Source organism: Ambystoma mexicanum, chromosome 2p (assembly GCF_040938575.1).
Source record: "Ambystoma mexicanum isolate Mex_15411 chromosome 2p, UKY_AmexF1_1, whole genome shotgun sequence".
NCBI classification, from domain to species: domain Eukaryota; kingdom Metazoa; phylum Chordata; class Amphibia; order Caudata; family Ambystomatidae; genus Ambystoma; species Ambystoma mexicanum.
In genome coordinates, this window is record NC_090923.1 from 26,749,606 (window position 1) to 26,772,775 (window position 23,170).

General features: G+C 41.5%; 1 protein-coding gene across 1 annotated transcript in view; it reads right to left on the reverse strand.

Annotated features, from left to right (window-relative positions):
* STAB1 (stabilin 1) overlaps positions 1-23,170 on the reverse strand; it is a 1,160,316-nt gene that overhangs the window by 928,089 nt on the left and 209,057 nt on the right. Inside the window, exon 8 of the mRNA XM_069643183.1 lies at positions 692-885. Coding sequence (XP_069499284.1) covers positions 692-885 — 194 coding nt within the window. The remainder of the gene's footprint in view (positions 1-691; positions 886-23,170) is intronic.

Sequence of the window (23,170 nt, forward strand, 5' to 3'; positions counted from 1 at the left end):
AATTGGTGTACTTGCCCAAAGGGGGGTCCGTTTGTGGAAGATGATGTGAGGAGATTCCCCAGGGTCAGGACAAAGGGGGCTCCAGCAGTCTTAGCTTCTGCGGCCGCATCAGGTTGGGGGTTGTTTTCATAGTTATAGTTTTCAATACTGGCACGACTGACTCAAACCTTTATTTTTCCACGATGAAATTGACCAATGGCAATCACTGTTATTACAGTGGTAAGAAGCAGGAGGAATTTGGCATGAAATGCTTTAATAAAATGTGATAATGGTAGTGTATTATTCATCATATGACAGGTAGCACAAGCCCAGACCCTTGGGCCATCACATCTGAAGCACAGTCTTTTGTTTCCCATAATGAGTGTACAAAGAAAGTCCATCTCTATTATGAGGGCAGGAGGTTGCCCGTCAGACTGTACCGTTGCCAGGGGTGTGCAGCCTCCTCCGGGGTAACCCCTAGATGGCAGCTGGAAATATAGAATCTTACCAAAGTTGTTGCCTACATCGACTGCCAAATGATATTTTCTTACTAGAAACCTCCACGTCTGCCACGCTTGTTACACGTTTAACAGACAGACCTCACCCACGCATAGACGTACAATTCAACCCACCTTTCCCACAAAGGGAGTGCAAATTACACCTTGCTCACATGCAGGTATGTAATTCACCTCAGCTTACCCACACGACTCACCTTGCCAGGAGCTTTATAAACGCATCTGGTTGCTTTCCCAGAGCAGCCCCCGTTCTGCGCGGAACAGGGATTGATGGGTACGCAGACTTTCCCATCGCCCTGGTACCCAGGTTTGCAGGTGCATATTGGGCTGGTCCCCACGGAATTGCAAGAGGCAAATGCTGAACATGGCGACGTGCGGCAGGGGCTCTGACCTGGGAGCAAAGGAGAGTAGTGGAGAAAGTTGCAGCCACATTAATAATATCAATACAACAATCTTATCTTTTGAAAGAACCAAAAGCACACTTACTCCCTAGTAAGGTATTATATAATTGCCTAGTAAGGTCGACGTGCCCAACATACCTACCATGTCAGACCTTACTAGATTATTAGACCATCATACATGTTAGACCATGGTGGGCTAACCTGGTCAAACACGCACAATGGCCTAATAAGGGCACGCTCTAATAGAAGCACTGTATAATAGTCTAATAAGGTCTAACATTCCAGACCTTACTAGACCATGATAAGTTAGTAGTCCATTATACGTGTTAGACCATGCTGGTCTAACATGATCTAACACGTACTATGGCCTAATAAGGACACTGTCTAATAGAAGTACTGTACACTGGTCTAATGAAGTCTAACATTCAAGACCTTACTGGATCATATTAGATTATTAGACCATTATATGAGTTAGACCATGTTAGCCCACCATGGTCGAACACATGCAATGGCCTAATAGGTCTCAATGACAAAGAGGGTTTTGTGTTACGCACGCCACATTGGTGACTGGGGTGATGGCGATGTTGGCGTGATGTTGCAATTTAGCATGTATTTAGTGTAGTTAATAAGGAAGGGATAAGTGTAACTATTAGTGTTACTTTGTGTTTTAGTTGATACATTTTAGATTCCCACGCATGCAGCAACATAATGTCAAATCTGCTGATGCAATAGGAAAACAATGCAGGTGTGTGGCGCGCAAGATAGCGTCTTGAGCTGGGCAGTGAGGAGATTTGCAATGGAGAAACCACTGTGAGGGGGACACGGTAGTCTTGAACATACATGCACAGACATAAATACATTGGGGACTTTAGGGAAATTTGATTGGGACCCCAGAAAGCTGGGGTGGCGAGATAAGCTCTGTCTGACCAGGAAAGCTGGTTGAGCAAGGTCGAAGGCTGGGGGAAGGCAGCGGGCATCTGCGACAATATCAAATGGTCAGTTACAGCCATGCTCAGGTTTTTAGGACTTGGTACTGTTGTGGAGATGAAAATTAATCTTTTTTAAGTACATGGGAGGTGCGGCCACCTGTTAGGGTCAGTTTGAAGCTAGGTAATAAATCTGGTGCAAGGGATGCTTAAGAGGCAAAGTTGACAAATGGTTTATGGGTTTCAATCAGTTTCTCAGGAGTAATCAGGATGTGACTAGAGGCTATGCGTTTTGAAATGTTAGTCGTAAAGATCAGTGTGAAATAATGATGCCTGTAAATCTGCGTGGATAAGATATTTATCACCAGTTTTAAGGGAACTTGTTTGTTTCTCCCCCTCTTAAATTGTTGAAGTGTCCTTGCAAAGACCATGTGCAACATAATCGGGATTCGAGATCCCCGGCCAGTTGGAACTTGCAATGAGTTATGTTTGCTGTGCGAGTATATAACCATGCATTGACGTCCCAACCAACAATGGAAAGATCCCAAAAAGGGGTGTGCTGTAAAATGAGTTGATGCAAATGTATGTTGAAAGTGGATGGTAGTTAAATAATTGTGTCCAATAAGAGCGTGGGAACTCAAGGAGATAAGATTTATTTTATGGGTTTGACCAATCATGCATGGGAGGATGACTTTGTAATGAAATATGTTGGAATGTGTTAACTGTTGCAAAATGTATAGAATGTGAGATCCTTGTGTGGTTCGAAGAGACTCCGGCTTGGTTGACTCCACAGCGTAATGCAGCGCTACCCAGCCATTTGTACAATAACCTTGCTTTATGTACAAACATGCACTCGCTTATTAAGAGGTTGGCCTACTTGGGGTTACAGAGATTGGAGGTCCACCTACACAACCATAATAAGTTATTAGACTGGGTTACTCGGTTAACATAGTCCAATGGCCTAAAAAGAGTAAGTCTAATAAGGAGTAACATTCCAGACCTTACTAGACCATAATAGGTTAGTAGACCATTGTACATGCTAGATCATGGTGGACTAACATAGTCTAACACATACAATGGCCTAATAAGGGTACTGTCCAATAGAAGCACTCTATAATGGGCTAATACGGTCAACCATTCCAAACTCTACTAAAGCAATAGAACCCTTGGAGGGGGGACATTACCGGTTTGGTAATGCCCCTGGTGCGATAGTTAGAAGCCCGAACGAGGCAAAGGGATTTAACCGACCAGTAATGCCCCGCCCCCTGGGTGTTCTATTGTTATTTGTACCCCAGCAAATTGTACCGGGGTACTAATAGCAATTGGTCTCAAGTTGAGACACAGCATTGCAACCGTTTCTCAACTCAAGAACAAAATTAAAAGGAAATGGCTGCCATTAAAAAAATTAAAAAAAAAGTTAAATGAAAAGGGCCACAATGGATCAGGATGAAAGGACTACACGTAGTCCCTTCTCCGTTTCCATAACAGCCAGATGGTGAAAGGACAGGAACAGCGAGGGCCCTCGCAAAGGTAATTTTTACCCGGCCGGCTAACGACCCGATGAGGGCCAATCAGATTGATTGTAACACTGTAGAATGTACAATGTGTACTAATAGACCACAATAAGTTTGTAGACCATTATATATGTTAGACCATGCTGGGCTACCCTGGTCTAACACATACCCTAACATGGGTACTGTCTAACTCTCACAAGAGCTTTTATGCAGTGCAGCCATTATGCAGTGTCTCCATTGGACAGTACCCACATTATGCACTGCCTCCATTGGATAATGTGAGCCGGTATGCACTGCCTCCATTGGATAATGTGAGCCATTGTGCACTGCCTCCATTGGATAATGTGAGCTGGTATGTGCTGCCTCCATTGGATAATGTGAGCCATCAAGCACTGCCTCCATTGGATAATGTGAGCCATTATGCAGTGCTCCCATTGGATAATATGAGCCATTATGCGCTGTGTCCATTGGATAATGTGAGCCATTATGCACTGCCTTAATGTGAGCCATTATGCACTGCCTTCATTGGATAATGTGAGCCATTATGCACTGTCTCCATTGGATAATGTGAGCCATTATGCGTTGCCTCCATTGGATAATGGGAGCCATTATGCACTGCCTCCATTGGATAATGTGAGCCATTATGCACTGTCTCCATTGGATAATGTGAGCCATTATGCCCTGCCTCCATTGGATAATGTGAGCCATTATGCACTGTCTCCATTGGATAATGTGAGCCATTATGCAGTGCTTCCATTGGATAATATGAGCCATTATGCGCTGTCTCCATTGGATAATGTGAGCCATTATGCACTGCCTCCATTGGATAATGTGAGCCATTATGCACTGTCTCCATTGGATAATGTGAGCCATTATGCACTGCCTCCATTGGATAATATGAGCCATTATGCGCTGTCTCCATTGGATAATGTGAGCCAGTATGCACTGCCTCCATTGGATAATGTGAGCCATTATGCGCTGTTATTATGCACTGTCTCCATTGGATAATGTGATCTATTATGCACTGTCTCCGTTGGATAATGTGAGCCATTATCCACTGCCTCCATTGGATAATGTGAGCCATTATGTGCTGCTTCCTTTGAAATATGTGAGCCATTATGCAGTGTCTCCATTGGACAGTACCCACATTATACACTGCCTCCATTGGATAATGTGAGCCGGTATGCGCTGCCTCCATTGGATAATGTGAGCCATTGTGCACTGCATCCATTGGATAATGTGAGCTGGTGTGCGCTGCTTCCATTGGATAGTATGAGCCATTAAGCACTGCCTCCATTGGATAATGTGAGCCATTATGCAGTGCTTCCATTTGATAATATGAGCCATTATGCGCTGTGTCCATTGGATAATGTGAGCCATTATGCACTGCCTCCATTGGATAATGTGAGCCATTATGCACTGCCTCCATTGGATAATGTGAGCCAGTATGCACTGTCTCCATTGCATAATGTGAGCCATTATGCGCTGTTATTATGCACTGTCTCCATTGGATAATGTGAGCCATTATGCGCTGTCTCCGTTGGATAATGTGAGCCATTATCCACTGCCTCCATTGGATGTGAGCCATTATGCGCTGCTTCCTTTGGATAAGGTGAGCCATTAAGCACTGCCTCCATTGGATAATGTGAGCCATTATGCAGTGATTCCATTGGATAATATGAGCCATTATGCACTGTCTCCATTGGATAATGGGAGCCATTATGCGCGGCCTCCATTGGATAATGTGAGCCATTATGCAATGCCTACATTGGATAATGTGAGCCATTATGCACTGTCTCCATTGGATAATGTGAGCCATTGTGCAGTGTCTCCATTGGATAATGTGAGCCATTGTGCAGTGCCTCCATTGGGTAATGTGAGCCATTATGCAGTGCCTCCATTTTATAGAACCCCCATTATGCACTGCCTCCATTTTATAGTACCCCCATTGTGCACTGCCTCCACTGGATACTGTGAGCCGATATGCGCTGCCTCCATTGGATAATATGAGCTGTTATGTGCTGTGTCCTTTGAAAAATGTGAGCCATTATGCAGTGTCTCCATTGGACAGTATCCACATTATACACTGCCTCCATTGGATAATGTGAGCCGGTATGAGCTGCCTCCCTTGGATAATGGGAGCCATTGTGCACTGCCTCCATTGGATAATGTGAGCCGGTATGCGCTGCCTCCATTGGATAATGTGAGCCATTATGCGGTGCTTCCATTGGATAATATGAGCCATTATGCGCTGTCTCCATTGGATAATGTGAGCCATTATGCACTGCCTCCATTGGATAATGTGAGCCATTATGCACTGTCTCCATTGGATAATGTGAGCCATTATGTGCTGCCTCCATTGGATAATATGAGCCATTATGTGCTGTCTCCATTGGATAATGTGAGCCATTATGCACTGTCTCCATTGGATAACATGAGCCATTATGCACAGGTATTATGCACTGTATCCATTGGATAATGTGAGCCATTATGTGCTGCTTCCATTGGATAATGTGAGCCATTATGCACTGTCTCCATTGGATAATGTGAGCCATTATGCACTGCCTCCATTGGATATTGTGAGCCATTATGCGCTGCTTCCATTGGATAATGTGAGCCATTAAGCACTGCCTCCATAGGATAATGTGAGCCATTATGGAGTGCTTCCATTGGATAATATGAGCCATTATGCACTGCCTCCATTGGATAATGTGAGCCATTATGCGCTGTCTCCATTGGATAATGTGAGCTATTATGCACTGTCTCCATTGGTTAATGTGAGCCATTATGCACTGTCTCCATTGGATAATGTGAGCCATTATGCGCTGCCTCCACTGGATAATGTGAGCCATTATGCAGTGTCTCCATTGGATAATGTGAGCCATTATGTACTGCCTCCATTGGGCAGTACCTCCATTTCATAGCGAGGGGCATTTTGGAAGCCTCCAAGTGTAAAGGTAAGGCATTAATATGGATGTAGCGTCTAATGAAAACACTGCACAACAGTGGCTCGATATAATAGTCTAATACGGTCTAACATACCTGATGTGCCAGAAATACGGTGCAACAAAAGCACAGTTCAATGCAGGCACTCTACAGTGGGGAAACTGTTCACTGGAGGTACTGTCCCATGGAAATGCTATTTAAGGGATGCACTGCATAACTGAGGTACTGGGCAATGGGGATACAGTTAACTGGAGGCATTGTACAATGGGGATAATGTTCACTGGAGGAACTGTGCATTGGGGATAATGTTCACTGGAGGCACTGTGCATTGGGGCTACAGTTCACTGGAGGCACTGTACAATGGGGATAATGTTCACTGGAGGCACTGTACAATGGGGACAATGTTCACTGGAGGCACTGTGCATTGGGGATAATGTTCACTGGAGGCACTGTGCATTGGGGATAATGTTCACTGGAGGTACTGTCCCATGGAAATGCTTTTTAAGGGATGCACTGCATAACTGAGGTACTGGGCAATGGAGATACAGTTCACTGGAGGCACTCTACAATGGGGATAATGTTCACTGGAGGCACTGTGCCTTGGGGATAATGTTCACTGGAGGCACTGTGCATTGGGGATACAGTTCACTGGAAGCACTGTACAATGGGGATAATGTTCATTGGAGGCACAGTGCATTGGGGATAATGTTCACTGGAGGCACTGTACAATGGGAATAATGTTCACTGGAGGTACTGTCCCATGGAAATGCTGTTTAAGGGATGCACTGCATGACTGAGGTATTGGGCAATGGGGAAACAGGTGACTGGAGGCACTGTACAGTGGGGAAACTGTTCACTGGAGGTACTGTCCCATGGAAATGCTGTTTAAGGGAGGTACTGCATAACTGAAGTACTGGGCAATTGGGATAAAGTTAACTGGAGGCACTGTACAATGGCGATAATGGTCACTGGAGGCACTGTGCATTGTGGATAATGTTCACTGGAGGTACTGTGCATTGGGGATAATGTTCACTGGAGGCACTGTGCATTAGGGATAATGTTCACTGGAGGCACTGTGCATTGGGGATGCAGTTCACTGGAAGAACTGTACAATGGGGATAATGTTCACTGGAGGCACTGTGCATTGTGGATAATGTTCACTGGAGGCACTGTGCATTAGGGATCATGTTAACTGGAGGCACTGTACAATGGGGATAATGTTCACTGGAGGTACTGTGCATTGGGGATAATGTTCACTGGAGGCACTGTGCATTGGGGATAATGTTAACTGGAGGAACTGTACAATGGGGATAATGTTCACTGGAGGCACTGTGCATTGGGGATAATGTTCACTGGAGGCACTGTGCATTAGGGTTAATATTCACTGGTGTCACTGTGCATTGGGGATGCAGTTCACTGGAGGCACTGTCAATGGGGATAATGTTCACTGGAGGCACTGTGCATTGGGGATAATGTTAACTGGAGGAACTGTACAATGGGGATAATGTTCACTGGAGGCACTGTGCATTGGGGATAATGTTCACTGGAGGCACTGTGCATTGGGGATCATGTTAACTGGGTGAACTGTACAATGGGGATAATGCTCACTGGAGGTACTGTGCATTGGGGATAATGTTCACTGAAGGCACTGTCCATTGGGGATAATGCTCACTGGAGGAACTGTACAATGGGGATAATGTTCACTGGAGGCACTGTGCATTGGGTAAAAGTTCACTGGAGGCACTGTAAATTTGGCATAATGCTCACTGAGGTACTGTCCCCTGGAAGCACTGTTTAAGAGAGTCATAGTCTAATGGAAGCACTGTTGTCAGGTCAGCAGGTTTTTAGCACTCTGGTGATCTTGCGTTCATCAGAGAGTTATTTTAAGGTACATTCGTTGGCAGAATTACTGCAGACCACTAGGACTCTTCCCAACTCAAAATCGTTGTTAGAATTCTTGAGATGTATTGCTTCCAGTGAAGGACTTAGAACCTTGAACTATAGGGACCATTATTACCCGGCGAGAGGGGTGTGGCTGCCTCCCAGCCAACAAGGAGGCTCAGAACACAGGCATTACAACATGGCAATCCCGCCGACCTGAGGCCTCCACGGGCTGGCAGCCGCCATCTCCTCTCGCCGTGGAATCAGGTAAGTCCCCCCTACCTTCTTTTCTGTCCATTTCGGGAGCAGACGCGCTGGGAACACTTCTGTCCCCAGCGCGTCCACTCCTGACCTGCGACAGGCTGTCATGGAAAGGAAGAAGGGATTACACGTAGCCCCTTCTCTCCTTCGCATGGTGGGCATTTTTTTTGTTTACTTTTTTTCCTATTTTTTGAATGAATGGTCAACATGGAAAGCGAGAAAGGAGACACAAGTCTCCCCATATTAACAGTGAAACCAGCCTTTCCCAGAGTTAAAAAGCGATCGAACTGTTACTGTGAAGTTAATAATAGTTCAACTGGCCTATGATACAAGTGTGCAAGCATTACCTGAAGCTAAGAGAGTGGCAACAAAACTTCAGGTTAATTACTTGAGCTAATAGCTGGACCGAAAGGGGCAGGTAAAGTTGGGAAAGTTAAACCGGCTGTTTGTAAAGACTATTTTGAAGTGGACACAACCTGTAGTTCCAGAGACTGTGGAAGGCAGAGAGACGTGCCTTGCCTACTTGAAGGTGTTGATGTACTTTAAAGTATATCTTGCGCGAAACCTGTCTAGCAGTACGAAGCTGTGGTAGCAGTCCAGAGTCCAAAGTACTGAAGTTGTAGATTCAACATTGTAGTAGTCTAACCAAGGTGGAGTACTGTGAGACCAAGGTGACCATTCTCATAGTGAATCAAGTAGAAGTGAAGTTGTTGAAGGGAAAGCAGCAGCACTGATAGGTCATCCTGACAAATATACCATTGTAAATCCTAGAGTTGTAGCCAAGAGATTACTAACTGTTGAGTAAGAACTGTGCATCACTAACAACTGCGGATATTGCATTTTCTTTTGAGCTGTGGCAAGTCTACTTGAAGAGGTGGCAAAGCATTGTGGCCAGGATTATCATTGGTGCTACTTGGTGGAAGTGGAAAGTGGATATTTCACCAAGGAGAAGCGATTTGCTAACTTTGTCGACACATGGGGGTCACTTAAGGATTCTTAACAAATATAGAGGCTCTTTTGAAGTTAAGCGTCAATTGGTTTAAAGTGAAGCAGGAAACTCAAGCAAGCGAAGTCTCCAGACGTGTAGAGGAGACTTCTCAGGTAGCAGAGAGAGAGAGTACATGGATAAGGATGAATAAAGACGCGAGTGAAACAGGGAACTAGAGAACAGCTGTTCACACTACACATCCTCGGGGGCCTGTGGGGTCATCGTCAGTTGCTGGGGAAAATCTGAGACCATTTACGTTGGTCCTGGGCAATGGAGGCACTGTACAATGAAAACACTGTGCAGTGGAGTCCCTGGCCGAAGCAGGTGCTGTCCAGTAAAGAGGCATTACAATGGAGGCATGTGTGTGGAGCACCAGCGTTGGAGGACTTTCAAAGTGCTTTTGAAACCTCATTCATAAATACGGTAGCCCGTGTGAGGGACTTTCTGTTATTATTCATTTATATAGCCTATGTCTTTATTTAAATGGTGTGTGGGAGTGAGGGGTCGTTTAGACCCCCCTCATACATTCAGCACGATGTAAACCACTTGCTCGCACAATAATGGGGGACGCTTCCATTGCTCGTAGGCATGCTAACAATAGCAGATACGGGGTTCTTGTGCAGGACACTTGGGCTTCCATTTTGTGTACCCTCGACTCCATCTTTGGACTAGGCCTCACTGCGATAATACGAAAAGGCTTCTCTCCCCTCTGCAGCACCGCGCACACTGTGCTCATGGCCCCCACCCTTTCTCACTGTGCCTGAAAGCTTTGCAGCTCCATTCTCACGGATGAGCCGGTGTCCGATCCTGGCGTCTGCGTCTGCAGGAGATGCTGAGCCCCACAGATCTCTCAAGAACGTTTGATCAACAACTGTCTTAAACCCAGTTGAAGAACTAACACTCCCAAGGGAAAAGGGGAAGTGGAGAAAATAACAAACGACAGACGCCTACTTCTGGTGGGCTGCAATCTGTAGAAGGAGACATTAATGTTTATTAAATAATGAAGACATGCATTAAATTAACTCAATCTCTAAATATCAAATAATTTAATATCTAAACCCATACCTGTCCAATCTCCGAAATAACCTTGGAGATTAATTAACTTCTTTTTCACAAAGACCCATTGAGAATTTATCTTGCACAGTCAATGTTCAATTTCAGAAGGGCAATGTGAATTTAAGAATGCATTTTGTTCCTCAACCAAAAATGCTCAAAATAATGAGTTCAAGAATGTGCAATCTTCTTAAATTAAAGAGGAAATCACTTTCGAGTGTTCATTCATTCAATTGCATTTCATCCTTTCTCAAGCACATTGTATTCCTGTTCAGATGTTCCTTTTACTTTAGTAACAAATGCGCAATTAAGAGTTCAGATGGTATTTTAAAACTTTAAACAAGAACAATAAGAATGAATTCAGATCCTGTTCAACCTTTGAAGCACATGCGCAATGCTAATGGAATCCGAAGCTTTGCTTTTGACTTAAGCACTGTAAATGAGTTCAGATGCTGTTTACCTTTTGAGCACATGCGCAATGCTAACGAAAACAACTGCTTTTGCCTTTGACATGCGCACAATAGACAAGTTCAGGCGCTGCCTTATCCTTCAGAAAAATGTGCTATGCTCATGAAATCAATGTGTCTTTACTTTCCACATGCGCACAGTGAATATTTTTAGAAGCCACCTTATATAATGGCGCGCAAGCGTAATTAAAAGCCTTATGAATTCAAGTTAAACAACATCAAAAACTTAGGCTCAGGTATTTTCCTTAAGCAATCTTCATTCACGCAACCGTACTGAAACTGACAGACTTGAAATCAGATCAGATACGAGACACAGCAGTAAAACAAGGACACTTCTCCTTTGCGCATGCGTGAAACAAAAATGAAGGCTCTGAAGCACTGATCTAAGAAAACTGCGCAGTTAAAATTCCAAACACTTCTTCCTTCAGTACAATGTCAGAAATTCAAAACCGTGTCAATTACACAGAGTCATAAAAGTCAAGCAGATTTTTGAAGTAAAATGAAACGAATCTAAATACCTAAACTAAATAAATACCTAACATGAATAAAGTGATAAAAATAAAGCAACTTTTCTCCAGCTTGAGAAAAAGCGACGCTCCCACCAAATTATCAGCTGAGCTTGTCCCACGTTGACCAGCTTCTCAGGAAACAATATTTATCTTTGTAAACTTCACCAGAATCTCATCAAAAGGCCTTGACGCAGGAACTTAATCAAAACAGGACCTTCCTTCTTGAAGGTGAACAATGAAAGGCAGTTTAGAATTGTATGGAAGGTCAGAGGTTCATGAAACTTCCAATCAGGAACTGGCACTACTGCCACCATGTTGGTTTGGGGAGTTAGCACTCTGATGAACAGAAGTTAAGATCAACAACCCAAAATCAGATTAAAACAATAAATTAATTAAATCTATAATCTAATTTCATTTACAAAGTACCCCTACCTAACCTGGGACCTGACAGTACCCCCTCCTTAAGCCCTGACCTCAGGGCCAGGTTTATTTGGATTTCTTCTGTGAAACTTAGATACTAATCTTTCCGCATGAATATCAGATTCTGACTCCCAACTTCTTTCATCAGGACCAAACCCCTTCCAATCAATAAGATATTGAATCTTTCCCCTTACTTTTCTAGAATCAAGTATTCTTTTAACCTCAAATTCTTCTGAATTAGTTTCCAAAACAATTGGTTTAGGAACTGGTCTCATTCTGATTCCTTTTGACACTGGTTTTAATAAACTTACATGAAATACTGGATGAATTTTCAAATTAGTAGTCAATTTAAGTTTGACTGATACTGGTCCTATCACTTCCTCAATCTCAAAAGGACCCAAAAACTTAGGACAAAATTTATTTTTTCCTTTCAATTTAATATTTTTTGCTGATAACCAGACTAAATCACCTTTAGCATAACTTGGACTTTTCTTTCTTTTAAAATCTGCAAATCTTTTATACTCAGACTTACTTTTTTGTAACATTTCCTTTGCTTTAGCCCAACCTTTCTGAATTATTTCAGTTATATCTTTCACAGCTGGACATGTCTCATTTACTCCATCATTCTCACATAGAAACCGAGGATTATAACCTCTTCCACAAAAAAAAAGGTGACATGGAAGTAGAGGTTTTAGTAGAATTATTATATGCAAATTCCGCTGTCCACAACAAATCCACCCACTCAAACTCTCCTTCGACAAAACATCTTAAATATTTTTCTAATTCCTGATTGATTCTTTCTACTTGACCATTAGCCTCTGGGTGATATCCTGATGTTAATTTTATCTTCAAACCCAATCTCCTACAAAATTCCTTCCAAAATCTCGACACAAATTGAGACCCCCTATCTGAAATAACTTGGCTGGGAACTCCATGCAATCGTACAATTTCTTGAATGAATTTTTTAGCTAGACTTGAAGCTGTAACTCCTCCTTTCATGGGAATAAAATGACTCTCTTTAGAGAAACAATCTACCACTACCAGAATTGTGGAGAATCCTCTATCGTTAGGTAAATCTACAATAAAATCTAAACCAATTGTATGCCAAGGCCGAGGAGGAATAGGCAAGGGTTCAAGAAGTCCAGCAGGTTTTCCAGTCTCATGTTTTGACTTAGCACAGACTTCACAAGTCTTTACATAATTTAAGACATCTTTCTTAATACTTTCCCACCAGAAATGCCGTAGAACTAAATCCAAAGTCTTATGAAAACCCGGATGTCCAGCTAAAACTGAATCATGACAATCTTGTAAAATTTTCTCTCTAAGGTCCTCACTCGGGAGATACAACTTATCCTCAAAATAAGGTAAACCATTTTTAATAGTTCTTTTAACATCCAACTGTGCCCATTCTTTCATCTTCTGAATATTCAGATTTATTTTAATTAACTCCTGCAAATCTTCTTTTTTAGAAGAGTTAGCTGAAACAAAATGTTCTTCAGGAATTACAGGTTCAGGTCTTAACTCCAATTCTTTTTCACAACCAGGAAATTGTCTGGATAAAGCATCCGCTTTACCATTTAATTTCCCAGGTCTGTATGTCACTACAAAGTCAAAATCCGCAAAAAATAATGACCAACGTAACTGTCTGGGAGTAAGAGTCTTAGCTGACTTAAGAAAAAGTAAATTTCGGTGATCAGTAAGCACCGTGACAGGATTTCTGGCACCCATCAAAAAATGTCGCCATTCTTGAAATGCAGCTTTTATTGCAAGTAATTCCTTATCCATTATTGAATAGTTACTTTCTGCGGCAGAAAATTTCTTTGAGAAGAATGCTATTGGATGAAGCTGACCAGTTTCTTTATGCCTTTGAGATAAAATAGCTCCAACTGCAAAATTAGAAGCGTCTGCTTCTACAAAGAATGGTTGTGTTGGATCTGGGTGTAAAAGAATAGGACCAGAAATAAATCTATTCTTCAAGGTGTTAAAAGCTTCTTCCGTTTCTTGATTCCAAAGAAAAGGTACACCTTTTTTTAAAAGTCTAGTGATAGGAGGAATAATGGATGAAAAATCTTTGATAAATCTCCTATAAAAATTAGCAAAACCTAAAAAACTTTGCACTTCCTTGATCTTAGTGGGAGTCGGCCAATCTTTCACTGCTCTGACTTTTTTTTGATCCATTTCCAACCCTTGAGGAGAAATCACGAAACCCAGAAACTCCACCACTTCAGTATGAAATTGACTCTTATCAAGACTAGCAAAAAGATGATGATCGTGTAACTTCTTCAAAACTTGTCTTACATGTTGATAATGTTGCTCCAAATTATGTGAAAAAATCAAAATGTCATCAATATAAACTACGACAAAAAGATCTAGAAATTCTTTCAAAACATCATTAATAAAGAATTGAAAAGCCGCTGGAGCATTACATAATCCGAATGGCATCACAAGGTATTCAAACAAACCAAAACGTGTTTTGAAAGCAGTCTTCCACTCGTCTCCCTCCCTAACCCTAACCAAATGGTAAGCTCCTCTCAAATCCAATTTAGTAAAAATGGTTGCTCCTTGAATTTGGTTTAACATTTCTGGAATCAATGGCAAAGGATAGCGATTCTTAACAGTGACTTTATTCAAAGATCTATAATCAATGCAAGCTCTGAGCTTCCCTTCCTTCTTGGGTACAAAAAACAATGGTGAAGCTGCAGGAGATTGTGAGTGTCTAATAAACCCTTTATTGAGATTTTCCTCAATGTATTCCTTCAAGTAATCATTTTCCTTCTCGGTCAAGGCATACACCCTACTACTAGGTAAGATTGCCCCATCCTCTAAATCAATTTTGCAATCATATGATCGATGTGGCGGTAACTCCCCTGCTTCAACCTCATCAAACACACAAGTAAACTCTTTATAACACTCAGGCAAAAAACCCATCACAGCTCCAATAGAATGTTCTTCAAATCCATTTTGAGCTAAAGCCACCACTCTTCCACTTTCAATACTCTCATCTCTGATCTCATACTTACAATTGAAACAATGTTCCTTACAAATTTCTGATCGAAAATCTAATATTCTTCTTCCCCAGTCAATTGTGGGATTATGATTAGTCAACCAAGGCATTCCCAAAATGATTTGTAGCTGAGGAGCATCAATAAGTTCAAAGACAATATACTCAGAGTGATCTTTAACCAGTGTCATAAACAAAGGAACAGTTTCATGAGTGATGGGTCCCGAGGTTAACTGAGAACCATCTACTGCTCTTACTTGCTCTACTGCTATTTTTTCAACTAATGGAATTTTCATAGACCGAGCCAATCCCCAATCCATAAAATTACCAGTTGCCCCTGAATCAATCATGGCTGGTCCTGATCCTTTTAAAACATCATCCAAGAATAAGGATACGTTAATTGTTACATGAGGTACAGCCGCTTGAAGGGTATTCGCCACCTGTTGAGATCGAGAAACATTGGACTGCCCTCTTTTGGGAGTGTAAGGACAATTCCCTAGAAAATGACCACTACGCCCACAATATAAACACAAGTGATTAGCTCTTCTCCTATCTTTCTCCTCTTTAGATAATGGTCCTCTTATTTTGCCTGACTGTTCACTGACTTTACTCCTTTCTTCCATTCTAGGTTTTTCAAAACGCTGACCCACCTTGACCTCTCCAAAACCCTTTCTACGTTCATTTCTTCTTTCTCCCAATCGAAAATCTATTCGCATAACTAAGTCAATTAAGGCATCACAAGAAGTGGGACGATCAACCATGGTTGATAAAGCGTCTTTAAATTCGTCCCTTAAACCTCTGTAAAATAAGGACGATCTCTTGTCCTCTGGCCACCCTGTTTCCAAAACTAGAGCTCTAAAAGCTGTTACATAACTCACTAAGTCCTTATTTCCTTGTTTTAAATCTAACAGTTCCCCATCTAACTCTTGTGAAATCATTCTTCTTCCAAACATCTTTCGAAACTCTTCTTTAAATAGAACAACATCTTTCAAAATTGGATTCTCTTGAGCAACCAAAAGAACTGCCCAAGATGATGCATCCCCAGTTAAATAAGATAACATAAATGCAACTTTAGCCATGTCAGTTCTAAAACTCTCAGGACGACACAAGAAATGTAACTCACACTGTGTAACAAAAGTTGAAAATGTTTTAACATCTCCACTAAAACGTTCTGGGGACGCTAAAGGAACTGATGTCTGACTCAAAATGTGTCTTCCTACTCTATCTTCATCTCTCCCGTCTGCTCTTTCCAGAACTGGGGGTTGTTGTTCACTGTTCCCTGTGGCTCCCAACTCCGAAGACAATCCTTCCCCAGAATACCCTACTCTCTGGGTTCTAGATTCCCCAATGGATTCTTGAATCCGAGTCATCTTAACTCCCAACTCCTCCACCCTTTTATGTAATTTTGAATTCTCTAAATGAGAAACTCTTAACTCTTCTCTCAGTTCTTGGATTACTTCTCCCAACTGTTCCATGATGAAATCTGTGAGACTCAACAAACCAGGCAGACTATTTTTTGGCCTTTCATCTGTCCGATCCTGACGTCTGCGTCTGCAGGAGATGCTGAGCCCCACAGATCTCTCAAGAACGTTTGATCAACAACTGTCTTAAACCCAGTTGAAGAACTAACACTCCCAAGGGAAAAGGGGAAGTGGAGAAAATAACAAACGACAGACGCCTACTTCTGGTGGGCTGCAATCTGTAGAAGGAGACATTAATGTTTATTAAATAATGAAGACATGCATTAAATTAACTCAATCTCTAAATATCAAATAATTTAATATCTAAACCCATACCTGTCCAATCTCCGAAATAACCTTGGAGATTAATTAACTTCTTTTTCACAAAGACCCATTGAGAATTTATCTTGCACAGTCAATGTTCAATTTCAGAAGGGCAATGTGAATTTAAGAATGCATTTTGTTCCTCAACCAAAAATGCTCAAAATAATGAGTTCAAGAATGTGCAATCTTCTTAAATTAAAGAGGAAATCACTTTCGAGTGTTCATTCATTCAATTGCATTTCATCCTTTCTCAAGCACATTGTATTCCTGTTCAGATGTTCCTTTTACTTTAGTAACAAATGCGCAATTAAGAGTTCAGATGGTATTTTAAAACTTTAAACAAGAACAATAAGAATGAATTCAGATCCTGTTCAACCTTTGAAGCACATGCGCAATGCTAATGGAATCCGAAGCTTTGCTTTTGACTTAAGCACTGTAAATGAGTTCAGATGATGTTTACCTTTTGAGCACATGCGCAATGCTAACGAAAACAACTGCTTTTGCCTTTGACATGCGCACAATAGACAAGTTCAGGCGCTGCCTTATCCTTCAGAAAAATGTGCTATGCTCATGAAATCAATGTGTCTTTACTTTCCACATGCGCACAGTGAATATTTTTAGAAGCCACCTTATATAATGGCGCGCAAGCGTAATTAAAAGCCTTATGAATTCAAGTTAAACAACATCAAAAACTTAGGCTCAGGTATTTTCCTTAAGCAATCTTCATTCACGCAACCGTACTGAAACTGACAGACTTGAAATCAGATCAGATACGAGACACAGCAGTAAAACAAGGACACTTCTCCTTTGCGCATGCGTGAAACAAAAATGAAGGCTCTGAAGCACTGATCTAAGAAAACTGCGCAGTTAAAATTCCAAACACTTCTTCCTTCAGTACAATGTCAGAAATTCAAAACCGTGTCAATTACACAGAGTCATAAAAGTCAAGCAGATTTTTGAAGTAAAATGAAACGAATCTAAATACCTAAACTAAATAAATACCTAACATGAATAAAGTGATAAAAATAAAGCAACTTTTCTCCAGCTTGAGAAAAAGCGACGCTCCCACCAAATTATCAGCTGAGCTTGTCCCACGTTGACCAGCTTCTCAGGAAACAATATTTATCTTTGTAAACTTCACCAGAATCTCATCAAAAGGCCTTGACGCAGGAACTTAATCAAAACAGGACCTTCCTTCTTGAAGGTGAACAATGAAAGGCAGTTTAGAATTGTATGGAAGGTCAGAGGTTCATGAAACTTCCAATCAGGAACTGGCACTACTGCCACCATGTTGGTTTGGGGAGTTAGCACTCTGATGAACAGAAGTTAAGATCAACAACCCAAAATCAGATTAAAACAATAAATTAATTAAATCTATAATCTAATTTCATTTACAAAGTACCCCTACCTAACCTGGGACCTGACAGCCGGAAGTAATTGAAACAAATACACCAATGTAACATTTTCACTCTTCCTCTAAGATCACTGTCCTGTGTGTGAACCGGCCCGGACCATGACTTGTAGCTCATCCATCTCCACAAACCTGCCTGTCCCCACTTACCCCTGCTGTTGGAAAATTACTGCCACTATAACCCTGTGCCCCTTAAGGTATTCTGTTGATGTACCAGATGTGTGACCCTGCTGTGAAGCCCACCCCAGCGTGCCCCCAACTAACATCAGACCCCTGCCACAGTATATGGCACCCTAGAACTAACAAATGTCAGAATGTCTTGTAGCCTCTTTGATGCGCCTGGACCCACTCCACAGTCAATGTTATTTTACTGACCAAGACCCTAAGCTCGGTACTTCATATAAGTCCCAATGAATAATGCTGTGATTATATGAGCACGATTTATAGATTTATGATGATATACTCAAAGGAACTGTAGTGACCATTATTTAGTGCATGTCTAATGGTAGTATCTCACGTTAGCTTAGTTAGGGCCCGCCCTACCTCACCGCGACCTGACCCCGCCTGGACACAGACAGATGGACCTCGTGACGCTCACCCTCCCGCCAACCAAGCAGTCAACCATGGAGGAGCAGCGCCTACATGCACCTATACATTTTGGTCTTGTGTCCAATCAGAATTAACTTTTGTAACATTCGTATCTGACATCACTGATGACATTTTTTGCCCTTTTAATGAATTGTAAGTGTGTTGTTTGCCAGAGCGATCTCGGGCAGCAGAGTTCTCTGGAGGCCAATTTTACATAAACAAAACTTAACTCTCGCAGCCTGTTCTCTTAGTCTCATTCCCCATTGGGGTGTGTCACATTTATTGGCATTGCACATGTAAGTCTGGGAGTGGGCCTTTACAATGGTCCTCAGTCTGAATGTTCACGTCACCAATCCCACTTCTTCACTTACCTGTTGAATTTAGTATTTTTAACCTTGTAGTTTTTTGTTGTTGTATATTTGAGTATTTATTTGTCTTATAATACAGGGCTGCCTGCCCGTATAAGGGCTTGTAAATGATGTTCTTATTAGGGGCTGGTTGTGACATCACTTCTGACCTCTGATATGAAAATGACATCACATCCCCTCTGTAATCAGTTATTACGCTTCAGTTGTGACATCACAAGGCCTCCTGCTTGAGCCGGCACAGAGCAGAATTCCAGCTGCCGCTGCTGCACTTGAATCCATTACTTTTCTCGTCAAATGGATTTCTTGGACACTTTACAGCTGTCAACCAATCAGGAACCGTTTATGGTGGTACGTGTATTTTGTGCATGGCTGGAGTTTAAAAGAAGAGTAAAAGCCTACGAAGAAAACGTTTTCTAGATGTATTTTATTAAAGTGCTTACATTCTTTCCTCAACACATTAGAAGTTGACAATTCTCCATCGATGATACGGATCAGAAAAAGGAAAACGTCTTCCGTTAGAATGAGCAAGAGGCAAGGTATTAAAGTGTATGGCCATCGATTATAAGCAATCAAATATCCCCTACTATACGAAAAAGGACCTGGGAGTTGCGTGCCCTTATAGAGGAACTTGTCGTTCAGGTTCGTTCCAATATTTGGTGCAGAACTCTTTGATGACTTGCGTTTTTGGCTTGTTCCTCTATTTGGTCGTGGAACTTTTTGGTGACTTGCGTTCTGCCTCGTTACTCTATTTGGTCGCAGAACTCTTTGGTGACTTGCGTTCTGTCTCGTTCCTCTATTTGGTCATGGAACTCTTTAGTCACTTGCCTTCTGCCTCGCTCCTCTATTTGGTTGTGGAACTCTTTGGTCACTTGCGTTCTGCGTCACTCCTCTATTTGGTCGCCGAACTCTTTGTTGACATGCATTCTGCCTCGTTCCTTTATTTGGTCGCGGAACTCTTTGGTGACTTGCAATATCCTTCTAACGTACGGTAGAGGGTACATTATCCCATATGCAGAGATAATCCATACGAACATATGGCCACATCGCAGCGCTAGTTTATTTAAGTAGAGCGGACACCCCTGTTTTCTTGAGCTCCCTTTTAAGACAATTTTCAAATAAAAGACTTATGAAATGTCAGTAAATAACACAATACACAGGTTTGCAAGCACTTTCTGATTAGCTATGAGAGGGGCTGTCATATACTTAGTAGATTAACGGGTATCACCCCATAATTTCAACTCAAAAAGCACTGAGGCCGAAAATGCTGAATTATTTACTGTGCATTTCTACGCAATTATTTGTGGGTGTGGATTGGGTAATAAATAATGTATGGGAAGTATGGGGAGGGCTGCAGGGGATCTACCCCCACATATAATTGCGTGGAAATGTACGAAAAGAAAACACAATTCCGTATTTTCGGATTCCCATATTTTTTCCCCGAGATAATGACATAGAACCGATGAACGGGCGGGTCAAGGATGAATGGAGTGCCTCGTTCTTCAAGGGGTGCACCTTGATTGTAGGCACTTCATCATAACACTAGTAGGTAGGTGTGTGGCGTGTGTTGAGGATTAACAATTGAGGAAGGAATTCTCCACTCTGGGTGCATTAACAAAAGACTTAAAACGCTCAGCTGAAGCGAGTCTTGTGTGAATGGGATCATATCAAGTCTTTCATAGCTATGGACTGAGCACAGGCCTTTAGTAGCACTTGGATGATATGATATGACATTTATAACACGCCTATACACAAGTGTTTCAAGGCGTAATGTGTTCCTCTACTACCAGTGTGTGCTGCCAGGTTACATCTTGAAGAAGAGGAATGATTGGGTATTAGAGGAATGTCCCTGTGATGCAGTGCCCAGTGCGGTGCGCGTCAGGGAAGGAAGCAAAGGAGCCAGGTCTCCGAGCGAGGGAGCTGAACGTCCCTAAATTTTGCATAGATCGGGAAACAGTGGTGGGTCGTTAGCAAAGGGAAAAGTACAGGACTGCTCATGTTGGAGAAAAGGCATGCGCTGAGAAAGGGGGCCTGGATATGCATAAGGGGGAAGAGACGAGTAGAGAGGCGTTAAATATAACTGCGTGCAGCCTGTAAATGCTTTTGTTTTTTTTTCTCATTTTGGGGGGTGTCTGAGGCATCTGGATTTAGATCAGTGGTCTTTAAACTGGGGAGTTGACCCTCTACGGTGGCCCAAAATATGTCCAGGCGGGGCCCCAGATTCTTTAAAAAGGGATTAAGATGACTGTTTTTATCACAAAAAAGCATTTAGGTGACAGCTTTTTATAGAAAATATAAGCATTCGAAAAGGTGCTTACATTTTAAAGAGGCTGGGGCCCTCTAGACATCCTTTATGACACCTACAGGTGGCCAAAACCATGGCATTTTTACTCTCGGTATGAAAAAGTTTGAAGAGCACTGGCTTAGCTGTGAATGGCTGTGAGACACATGGCAGGGCATCTGCTTATTGGGGGGTAGGGGACGATTTTAGAGCTGAAAGGTCTGCTCCCGGAGGCCTGGGGGTTCACAGGCACATGCCTGAACAAGGCCTCAGCCAGTTACATGTTTCAGGCATGTTGGGCTCACATTGAATGCGACGTTCCATACTAAAGAAATAACATGTGTGTACTCTGTCTGTAATGCTACGTTCCATACTAAAGAAATAACATGTATGTACTCTGTCTGGAATGCTACGTTCTATACTAAAGAAATAACATGTGTGTACTCTGTAATGCTACGTTCAATACTTAAGAAATAACATGTATGTACTATGTCTGGAATGCTATGTTCAATACTAAAGAAATAACATGTATGTGTTCTGTAATGCTACGTTCCATACTAAAGAAATAACATTTATGCACTATGTCTGGAATGCTATGTTCCATACTAAAGAAATAACATGTAAGTACTATGTCTGCAATGTACGCGTTCCATACTAAAGAAAGAACATGTGTGTGTTCTGTAATGCTACGTTCCATACTAAAGAAATAACATTTATGCACTATGTCTGTAATGCTACGTTCAATACTAAAGAAATAACATGTATGTACTATGTCTGGAAAGCTACGTTCCATACTAAAGAAATAACATGTGTGTACTATGTTGGAATGCCACATTCCATACTAAAGAAAGAACATGTGTGTAATATGTCTGTAATGCTACGTTCAATACTAAAGAAATAACATGTATGTACTATGTCTGGAATGCTACGTTCGATACTAAAGAAACAACATGTGTTTACTCTGTCTGGAATGCTGCGTTCCATACTAAAGAAATAACATGTATTTACTCTGTAATGCTACGCTCAATACTAAATAAATAACATGTATGCACTATGTCTGGAATGCTACGTTCTATACTAAAGAAATAACATGTATGTACTCTGTAATGCTACGTTCAATACTAAAGAAATAACATGTATTTACTCTGTAATGCTACGCTCAATACTAAATAAATAACATGTATGCACTATGTCTGGAATGCTACGTTCTATACTAAAGAAATAACATGTATGTACTCTGGAATGCTACGTTCAATACTAAAGAAATAACATGTATGTGCTCTGTAATGCTACGTTCCATACTAAAGAAATAACATTTATGCACTATGTCTGGAATGCTATGTTCCATACTAAAGAAATAACATGTAAGTACTATGTCTGGAATGTACGTTCCATACGAAAGAAAGAACATGTGTGTACTCTGTAATGCTCCGTTCAATACTAAAGAAATAACATGTATGTACTATGTCTGGAAAGCTACATTCCATACTAAAGAAATAACATGTGTGTACTATGTTGGAATGCCACATTCCATACTAAAGAAATAACATGTGTGTAATATGTTTGTAATGCTACATTCAATACTAAAGAAATAACATGTATGTACTATGTCTGGAATGCTACGTTCGATACTAAAGAAATAACATGTGTTTACTCTGTCTGGAATGCTGTGTTCCATACTAAAGAAATAACATGAATTTACTCTGTAATGCTACGTTCCATACTAAAGAAATAACATGTATGCACTATATCTGGAATGCTACGTTCAATACTAAAGAAATAACATGTGTGTACTCTGTAATGCTACGTTCAATACTAAAGAAATAACATGTATGTACTATGTCTGAAATGCTACATTCAATACCAAAGAAATAAAAAGT